The following is a 10,579-nucleotide window of genomic DNA, read 5'->3' on the forward strand; positions in this document are numbered from 1 at the left end:
AAATTACTTGGTAAGAGTTTGTATTGTTGCAGTGTAGACTAAAGAAATTTAGTTAATCACATTTAATTCATGATTTTATGAGATATTGGGTTTGTTTGTGTGTCTTTTTTTCACTTAATGCACTGTAAAAACACMAAATCTTACTAAGTAATTTTGGTTGAGTTTTAGCACAAATATCTTAGTACACTTGAAATAAGTAACTAGTAAGACGTAGGAGTTTGTTTTAAGTCAATAATTCTTTAATATTGATGAAAAAGTATTAGATAATTWAATTTTTTCTATTTTGTAAGTGAAATAATCTGCCAATGGAACTAGAATCAATACCAAGGAATGAAAAGTTATTTATAACTAGACCAAAATATTTGGTAAGATTTCATATTTTTGCACCGTTTACACCAAAGGAATTTAATTMATCACATTTAATTCATAATTTAACGAGAGATCAGGTTTGTTTGGGTATTTGTTGTCACTTAACAAATAAAATCATCACCTTAAAACTGTAATTTGTATTTATTTTTGGTTAAAATATTAAAATGTGTCTGATGAATCCTGTAAGTGTGAGGAAACACACAGATAGAGCCTGTAAGCGTTGTAATAATGCGTTTCTCACAGCAGAGTAACGACCGCCTGTCGTCTCCTCAGGTGCTGAAGGACATGATGACGGCGATTGATGCCGACAGCAGCGGCACGGTGTCTCTGGACGAGTGGGTAGAAGGAGGCATGAACAACGTTCCCCTCCTCGTCTTGCTGGGTCTGAAGGTGGTTTTAATTGCTGCTTGTGTTTGTGTGGTTTTGAGCTCAGACACGTTTGGTTCTGACAGCAGGTGTTTCTCTGAAGCCGCGGCCTTGCAGTGCGGCTCGTTTGTCCTTCCTCCTCCTCCTCCTCCTCCTCCTTCTTGTCTCTCTCTAAGGGCCTTTATGCCGATTCAGAGTTACAGGGTGTGGTAATGTCATCCCCCTCTGCACCATCGTAACGCCGTGGTGTTTTTCCACTTACTCTGCTCCATTATTACAAACTTTTACAGCTGCATTTAACTATAGGAAACATTAACAAAGTGAGGCAGATGAGAACGTTTGAATGCTTCTCTTAGCCCGGCAATGGATCCGATTTCTGCGTGTTTGCTCGCTGCATCGTTGTAAAACCACAAGCTCGACTCTGCCCATCGGTTCGGTCTCCAAGACGATGTGAGGGACTTCCCGTCTGGCTATTTCTAGCCGTGGACATTTGAAGCCTGGGGAGCGTAAATTCAGCCCCCTCACAGTCGCTGTGAGCTGCCCAGAGTCGGGCCTCCTGCTGTGGATGATTGACAGATGCATTATRTCATTTAAAAAAGAAAAAAARAGGCTCTTCAGCAGATAATCTGCACAAAAGCAAAGAACCATAATCCACATATGTTAAACAGWTTCACTGATTATGTTCTGCTTAGTTTCTGTTTCGAATCTATCCATTTTTATGTTTGTTTGTTTATTCTCTTGTCCAGTTAATTACCGTATTTTCCGCACTATAAGGCACACCTTCAATGAACGGCCTATTTTAAAACTTTTTTCATATATAAGGCGCATAGAATAGACGCTTCAGTTTGGGTTGGGTTCAATTTGTTCTATACTCTATTATTACACATCCACATTTGTAAAGAAGTGGTCCCCGAGTACTTTATATAGTAGTCTGCCCCAATCATTGTTTCACTCACGGTGTTGGTGTTGCGATATTGTGCCCAACTGCTTTCTGGGTAACACAGACCAACCGACACGCTGCCGCCGCAGTCCCTGTCTCTCTTCCCCCGCCCCTCCGCCCCTTCGCCCCCATGGCTTTAAATGTATTATCAAGCTTTATTAACAAACCAGCGTTCTGACAACTATCCCAGCATGCACCTCGCACTTCTTCTTCTATGGGGGAAAATGAAGTCGGCGGCTGCTTACTGTAGTTACTAGACCTGTTGTGGCTCAATATTGGTCCATATATAAGGTGCACCGGATTATAAGGTCACTGTCGGCTTTTGAGGAAATTGAAGGTTTTTAGGTGCACCTTATAGTGCGGAAAATACGGTATTTTGTAACTCAATACCCTTCTTTTTATATTTGTTGCATATTCAATAATTGGTGAATAAGGTAGGAAGTAAAAAGCACTGGATGCTTTTTTGGAAATATTGGATCCAGTTGTATCATTTTGTAAACAAAAAGATTCCAGTTAGTATTTAATCTGACTGATGTGCCATATTTTATTGGGGGAATAGTTTTAATAAAAGCAAAATAAGTTAGTAATGTGAAAAAACCCCAAAATGTATGAAAGACTATTCATTTATTTTATTTATGCAGCAACAAATTTCAGCAAAATGACTTTTTACGGCATGAAAAACGGATCAAATTCACATCCAGTTATAATGTAAAGATTCAGATTAGCGTTGGGTGATGAATCGATTTTATTGATGAATCACATTTTTGGTTTTTAAAATTAAAATCTGGAAAATCTGGATTAATTTTCACCAATGAGCTCATTGGGTTTCCGTAGTCATTTTGCTTTTATAAGAGTGTTTATTATTACTTTATATATTTTTTAAAATTCAGGTCAACTCTACAACAGAATATTAGGACCAGGTTTTTTATTTATTAAATTAGAAAAATGAAGTCATAATATGACAAGAGTAAAGTCATAATATTTATTTATCAMATCAGCATCAGATTGTTATATTATTAAACCAGCAGGATATTAAAATAATCACTATTTCAAAGAAAGATTTACACGAACTGAGCTGCTCACATTAGATGCTGATAACTACTGAAGCTTTTTTTAAAAATTAAAACCACTTTTTTTCTCGTAAATGTTTTTTCTGTTAAAATTTCATCTTCTTTCTGCCAATATTATGATTCTGTTCTCATAATTATAAATTCTCACTGAAGATCTCATGGATGATTAAAAAAAACAAACATAAAGAATAAAAATCCGATGTTGTATGAAAAAAATCTGAGATTTTATTTTTATCGCTCAGCCCTCATCCATATTAAACTGAAAGAATTGTTTTGATCCTGAATTAGGATCATAATTATCTTTAATTTTTTTTGTTTTCATAACCTCTGATGTTCTTCCATCTCTGATCAGATGACCCAAAAGGACGGGCAGCACCTTTGGAGGATGAAGAACTTCAACAAGCCCGTTTACTGCAACGTGTGTCAGAGCATGCTGCTGGGTTTGAGGAAACAGGGGCTCTGCTGCACCTGTGAGTACCGCACCTCTCCACAGGGGGGCGACAATCCAGTGGCACTTATCAGAAGTCATCGTGTCAGATTTGAGAATATTACCATTCTTTTAAATATGACKCCTGCTGACTGAAAGTCGGATTTTGTGTCMCCTTTTCCAGGCTGCAAATACACAGTTCACGGGCGTTGCGCTAACAAGAACCCAGCTCCGTGCGCCAGGACGTACGTGAAGTCAAAGAAAGAGACAGGGGTACGCCGRRTTCTCCACGTAAATCCACAGCAAAACAAAGTCCAAACTGGRTCTCTCTGCTTCCCRCTTTACAGGTTCCAGTGCACGACTGGGTGAGTGGGAACTGTGACTCTAGAAAATGTGACCGGTGCCAAAAGAAGATCAAGAGCCTCCAAGCTTTAACAGGGAAACACTGCGTCTGGTGCCACACAATGGTAAGGATAAGGACTCATATTTCTATGTTGCGGCTCAATTTTTACAAATCTAAATTATTCCACTTCCTCTTGCAAAATTCACAGTTATCAGTTAACAAATAAAACTGATGTTACATGGAGGAGGGCTTCCTGGTACAACAACGCTGTAGCGTTTCAAGAATAACACTGATTAARGGTGACCTATTATGTTTCCTTGAGCAGGTTAGGATAACAAAACATGTTCATTACATTTTTTGCACAAGGTTTTTCTGATGATCTTGGTAAATGAACTGTTTTAGGGCCTCCTGTCACTTTAAATCCTAATAATCTGCTACTAGCCAGCTCAACGTTTACACTCGCACATGAGTGAATTATACAACTTTACATCATTGAAAAGCAATAATAGAGCCTCCTGCACAAACAACATGAATGCAGCAAAAGTCAACAACAAAATGTTTGTCTTTTCCAGCAGCCATTGTAGAGTGCATACAGCGGTAAAACCAGCTGACCAAACATCCTGGAGCTCAGCCTGGGTTGCTAGGCAACGGGCTGAGCTGTGGTTGCTAGGTGAGGGGCAGCCCCTGCTGATTTGTGACCTTACATTCGGGACGTTTTTGAAACGGCTCATTTTCCAGGCAACGAAAAACATTAATTTGTTACCAAAAAGCATCTGGGTGTTTTTTTAAAAGCCGTTCTTAGAAGCAGCAGAGACYCAAATGGAAGTACAAAAACATGCATAATGCTAATTTTGCATAACGGGTCCCTGTTTAAAAATTAATTTTTACCGTGTGAAACTAAATCACAGAGGTAATTTCCCCTGGAAATGACTAATCGGATAAAAAGAGAAACTCTTTTAACATATGTACAGATTGCCTGACTCACTCCTACAAAAGAAGAAAGATTAAAACCCACCAGTTTGGAAAAGACATATGCAGTAAAACCAGTTTATTTTGTTTATATTTGCAGTAAAGCATATCTGAAGAGTGAGATTTTAGATTTCTGTGTTTTCACAACGTCCAGCAAATGCAGAGAGAAATAACTGAAAAGCTCAAGCTGCATTTTGTCAGTCACGACCACAGCGAGGTTTGGCGTAATGCCTGTTTGTTTTTCCCAGCGTCACGATGATTGTGCAGCCCTGGAGCCAACAGAGTGTACCTGTGGGACGCTCAGAGACCACATCCTGCCTCCATGGGCCATATATCCTGTTATAAAGGTACACAGCTCTCCTCAGGCGCATTTTCAGCACATGTACAGTGCAAAACGCACCTACCACTCCAACGAAGAACATTACGCCAGTAGATACAGCCTGTGTTGCTTTTTAATACTGTTCATAACTGAAGTGTTATAAAAGTTTCTGAGTTTATTTACACATTTTCTCCCTGAAGGAGAGACCAAACAATGTGAAAAATGGCTGCTCAGCGTCGACGGATGACGGCGACTTCAACATTACTCCCGACGGACAAGTGCTCCAGGTGATTTCTCTGAAATGATGAAAATCCTYTCTGCTGCATGGATTCACTGTGGGGATATTTAGAGGTTCAGCTGCATTTTCACTGAGATTAAATCATCTACAGGTGTAAACAATTAGCAGAGTTGGGTATATATTTACTTAAGTAACGTTTTTTAAAAATGTAGTATTTTTACTCTTAGTTGATGATTGTATTTTGAAGTATCTCTACTCTTACTTGTGTAAAATTTCTGGATTTTCTACCTACTGAATGAAAAACAAACRTGTTTTAACCAAAAATTCACCAGACAGTCACACACCTGCAGTTTTGATTAACGTTTAATACATTTTTTTATTGAAAGAAACTGATTTGGGAAAAAATTATTTTGCCTAATTTTGTTATTTTTATGAATTATTCTCATGTTGTTCCTTAAACTTCCAAAATTTCCACTTAACTTTATATTTTGCTCCGACAAATTATGTATTTTTTTAAATATTAAATGATTAATAATTTGATCAGTTACTCAGTACTTTTTTTTAACCAAATCYATTTTTACTTTTGAGTAATGGCTACATTTTACTTTTACTTGAGTAAAAATATGTTAAAGTATTTCTACCTGAGTAATATTTTGGGGYACTCTGTTCACCTCTACCAGTTGGTTGCAGTGGATTTTATTTTGCAGTGTCAGATTAAGGTGCCAGATTACCAGTGCAATCCATTGATTTCTGATTTTGTTGCTTCCTGTTGATAAATCGTGTTAATTAACTTTAAAATACATAGAAGTCACAAGGTGACAAAATTTGAAACCCTAATAAATGCAACATTTATCAATATATTTGACTGTATTGATTATTTTGATGATCGCACTCATCAAAATGTAACTCGCTTCTCAATTGTTGCCTAATTTTTTTTTTAATGACTTTTAATTTAAGTTTTTTTTCTGATGAGATACACTTTGAACTCCCTTGTCGCTGGAATGTACTGCACAAATACACTTGATTGATTGATAAGTTTGAGGACTTCTAGCACTGTTGCTAGGCAACTAATTGTCAGTGTAGTAACTTTATCAAATGTTTATCACACAGATCAGCCCCGTGCCAAACACTCATCCTCTCCTGGTGTTCGTAAATCCTAAAAGCGGTGGCAAGCAGGGCGAGAGGTGAGCACCACAACTGTATGCAAAACACAAAACATTACCAGGCATTTTTTATCTGGTTTCTAATGCAAATATCACAATAAACTTGAAATTAGACAAAACTAACTTTCAAGTAAGTTTTCAGCAAGATATATGAGCTTGTTTTAAGTCAATAATTGCTCAATATTAATGAACGAGTTCTAGTTTCACTGGCAGATTATTTCACTTATAACAGGGAAATGTGCAAGTACACCAATTTTACTTGCAAAATTAGAAATAAATWAAAGTATYTATTTCAAAACTAGGTGGTGAGAGTTTGTGTTTTATGAAGTGGATTTCCRAATGAGCACGTTGTTRAACTTGTTTCCATGTATTTCAGAGTCCTGAGTAAATTTCAGTATTTACTGAATCCGCGGCAGGTTTACAACCTTTCCAGTGGCGGYCCTGGAGCCGGGTGAGTTACTCCAGCRGTGTCTGCTGTCAGGCCCTCATGTCGTCGTTCACAGAGTTCAGTAGAAACTGGCAACTTTTACTTTAGCCACCTTTTGGAAAAAATGTTTTAGCATGCTGGACTTTTTAMMTGAGTAATTTTATAATGAAGTGTTKCTACTCTTATTTTCATTTTGGTCATTTCCACATAACTTCATGTTAATTTTTAAATATTAAATGACTGATGTTTTAATTAGTTATCAGTATTTCTTTTTGCYAAATACTTTTTTTACTCTTACTTCTCCACTTTTTACTTTTACTTGACTAAATACGTTGAAGTATTYCTCCTCCTACTTTAGTACAATTCTTCGCTTCTCTGATAATTCACATYATCATCTGGATTTCAGATTGAGTTTCTTCAGAAACCTGCAGGATTACAGAATCCTGGTCTGTGGTGGAGACGGCACAGTCGGCTGGATTCTAGATGCGATAGGTGAGTCAAGCTTTGCAAAAAGAAGCTCGCATAAAGACTGTCTTCATGCACTTCCTTTATTCTGCTTTTTCTGTTAAATTGTTGCAACCAGACAAAGCCAATCTGCTGGTGCGGCCTCCCGTTGCAGTGCTTCCTCTGGGCACAGGAAATGACCTTGCGCGATGTCTGCGTTGGGGTGGAGGTGAGAACAAGTTTGTACTTCACAAAAAGATGCAACGTTTGTTCTTGTTATGCAGCGATTGGAGTCTGCCTCTTTCTCTGCTTTGGCAGGGTATGATGGCGAGGATCTGGGTCGTATTCTGAGAGACATTGAGAACAGTTCCCAGGTTCTGATGGACCGCTGGAGTGTGCAGGTGATACCGGATGAGGTTCAGGAGAAGGGGGATCCAGTGCCATATGAAATCATCAACAATTACTTCTCAATTGGAGTTGTGAGTAAATTGTCTACATTTTTTAGGTGCTCCAGGCACAAACTGGAAAGATGGGAAGCTAAAGTAGCATTGAGCACTGAATTTTTGAGTAACAAAATTATTAATTTACCCCAAATTATTCATTTACAAAACAAAACACATGAATCTGTTTAGCATTGTGTCTTAGGGTACAGGCTAATTCTTCTAACTAATCAGTTAGCCTGTTTAGCTTAGCATAGTTTACTGTATRAAACTCTTTTTTAGTGTCATTATGCTAACTATGTCAACTTAACCTACCAATAGGAATAGAGACGGACACTTGGCCGCGGTCTCCTGTATTTACATTTAAATATCAATTAATAGAAAATGTCCCATTTTTTAAATCTAAATAAATTGAAACAATCAAAATTATATATTAGTGGCGGTTATGGAACAACAAAGGGCAGAGGCTAATTTTTCTAGTCAAACAATTGGCCTGTTTAACTATACAACTGTATAGAACTCTTATTTTTTAGTGTCGTTTTGCTAASTGTTYTCAACTTACGTATCATCTTAAAGTCAAACTTATTTGAAATAATTAACAAAAAATATTAATGGCAGTTGAGCAACAAATGGGCAGAGGCTAATTTTTCTAGTGACAAAATTAGCCTGTTTAGCTTAGCGCAGCTTCACTGTACACAACTATTGTTTCGTTATGCTAACTGTGTTCAACTGACTCATCAACTTAAAGTCACTTAAAGTTACTTATAGTTACTTAACCAAACTTGAAACAATCAACAAAAAAATATTAATGGCAGTTGAAAAATAACAAAAGGGCAGAGGCTAATTTTTCTCCTGAAACGATTAGCCTGTTTAGCTTAGTTTAGCTAAACTGCTTACAGCTCTTATTTCTTAGTGCCATTATGCTAACTCTGTTCAACTTACTTGTCAACTTAAAGTCAAAATTACTGAGCCAAACTTGAAACAATCAACAAAAAAATAAAGGCAGTTGAAAAACAACTTTTGAAATTACCACATAACTTGAAAAACAGGCTAATTTTTGTAGTCAAATTTTTTTTTTGCAATTTGTGTAATGTGTCTAATTTTTGTAGTCAAAAAATTTGCCTGTTTAGCTTAGTGTAGCTTAACTATATACGACTCTTACTTTTTAGCACTGCTGTGCTAAATCTATTCAACTTATTCATCAACTTAAAGTCAAAATTACTGAACCATTATAAACTACAAATTGTAAACTGTCTAGTTACCCCCTCTTCTCCATTAAGAATAGTTATTTTTGTGCTGTAGTGTGAACACATCAACCTGCCAATGGGACTAGCGATAGTGCCTTTGCTATAATCTCATGTGTTTACATGTAAATGTTAATTAATGTTTCTCATTTTTAAATAGATATTCTGCATTGCTGTTTTATCTTTCTTGGCAGGATGCCTCCATCGCACACAGGTTTCATACAATGAGGGAGAAGCATCCTCAGAAATTTAACAGCAGGTAGGTGTGCTTTATTGGACTGCGCTCATTTTATTCCCTTATTTATCCAGCACAGGGTAAGAAAAAGCAGTATCCCACTCACATTCACAAGAAAACTGCTAAAAGATGAAAGCAAGGCAATGTTGGGGAACRGTTGTCTTCAGTTCTGAGCAACACAGGTGGTGCCAACAGATGTGTGTCTGCGTCACCGCACGGCTTCTCTTCCTGAAACACAAAACGCTGTCTGAATGTGAAGCAACAGTTAAACCTAAAAGACACATTTTTCAAATCTGCAGAATGAAGAACAAGCTGTGGTATTTCGAATTCGCCACTTCAGAAACCATCTCTGCTTCCTGCAAGAAACTCAGCGAAAGTTTAACAATAGAGGTGAGCACGTCTCACCCGAAGCAACACACCTGCAGATGTGCATTTAAATTTTGAAATAAGCAACAAACAAGGTCGCAGATTGCACACTAATTGTTTTATCTCTCTTCCTCTCAGTGCTGTGGCACTCCTCTGGATCTCAGTAATGTGTCTTTAGAGGGGATTGCTGTCCTGAATATTCCCAGCATGCACGGTGGCTCCAACCTGTGGGGCGAGACCAAAAAAGCAGATATTAAGGGACAAGCAAGTCAGGAGGAGTCTGAAGTGATTGTCAATCCAGACATCCTGAAAGTGACTTCCCAAGGTATTTTCTCCTCCGCTGAGTGATGGAAGTAAAACCTCAGCACATCATGTGACTTGTGCAATATCGAAGTTCCTCTTTGCTCTGCAGAATCCATTAGCTAATTGTTTTTAAGCGATTCCAAATCCAGATTTCCTGTTGCAGCTGTTATCAGTTAAAAAGCTCATGTCCACAGCAACAAACCGCACAGTGACGAAATCAGACCAGCATTCGATTGGCTGCATGTGAAAATAAAATAATCAAATGGATAAGCACATCATTTACTGGGATGCTCTTTTCTGTTGGACATTGTGTTCATTTTCTGCGGCTACAATGGGTATACATGTTGTTCCTCATAGTCATCAGTATGGAGCTTCAACCCACATCTCATAATTGCAGCTTGTGAATCATACATATCCTGCCTCTGCCCAGCCTTTCAGGTTATTTTCAGTCACGAGAAGCATTTTAAGTGGAGAATCCCTCACTGAGTAGCACAGTGAGGGATCAGGATATTTTATTTTTGTTGTAATTTACTAGAAACTAGAGATGTGCCGATCAGGTTTTTTCCTGTCGATACCGATACTGATCACCCATGAGGGCCGATCACCGATACCGATCACATAATTATTTATTTATTTATTTATTTTTATCATAAACACTACCGGTTACATTATGTGGAAAAAGGAGCCATGAATTCACCTTAATTTAGACAAGAACTTGTTTTTAATAACTTTTTCCAAGAAGAAAACTAAACAAAACAGGCATTGTGCAAATTGTACTGCTATTAGCAATACTATCTTTAACAGACTGAGAACATGGAGGCTCTGAAGAGGCTAAATAATGCAAAGAGACAAAATAAAACCTCTCAACATTGCCAAAAAATTAAAGTATAAAACTTAACATTCAAAGGCAAATACA

The 10,579-nt window shown here is 37.5% G+C and overlaps 1 protein-coding gene across 1 annotated transcript in view; it reads left to right on the forward strand.

The window, feature by feature from the left end:
- The window catches only part of dgkaa (diacylglycerol kinase, alpha a), a 37,429-nt gene that overhangs the window by 20,127 nt on the left and 6,723 nt on the right, over positions 1 to 10,579 (forward strand). The window contains exons 7-20 of the mRNA XM_008414454.2: positions 580 to 759; positions 3,098 to 3,215; positions 3,357 to 3,445; positions 3,520 to 3,639; positions 4,733 to 4,831; positions 5,004 to 5,090; positions 6,152 to 6,225; positions 6,581 to 6,655; positions 7,038 to 7,123; positions 7,215 to 7,304; positions 7,394 to 7,554; positions 8,954 to 9,018; positions 9,294 to 9,384; positions 9,499 to 9,685. Of these exons, the coding sequence (XP_008412676.1) occupies positions 580 to 759; positions 3,098 to 3,215; positions 3,357 to 3,445; positions 3,520 to 3,639; positions 4,733 to 4,831; positions 5,004 to 5,090; positions 6,152 to 6,225; positions 6,581 to 6,655; positions 7,038 to 7,123; positions 7,215 to 7,304; positions 7,394 to 7,554; positions 8,954 to 9,018; positions 9,294 to 9,384; positions 9,499 to 9,685 (1,522 nt within the window). The remainder of the gene's footprint in view (positions 1 to 579; positions 760 to 3,097; positions 3,216 to 3,356; positions 3,446 to 3,519; positions 3,640 to 4,732; positions 4,832 to 5,003; positions 5,091 to 6,151; positions 6,226 to 6,580; positions 6,656 to 7,037; positions 7,124 to 7,214; positions 7,305 to 7,393; positions 7,555 to 8,953; positions 9,019 to 9,293; positions 9,385 to 9,498; positions 9,686 to 10,579) is intronic.

This window comes from Poecilia reticulata, linkage group LG7 (genome assembly GCF_000633615.1).
Source record: "Poecilia reticulata strain Guanapo linkage group LG7, Guppy_female_1.0+MT, whole genome shotgun sequence".
Classification (NCBI taxonomy): domain Eukaryota; kingdom Metazoa; phylum Chordata; class Actinopteri; order Cyprinodontiformes; family Poeciliidae; genus Poecilia; species Poecilia reticulata.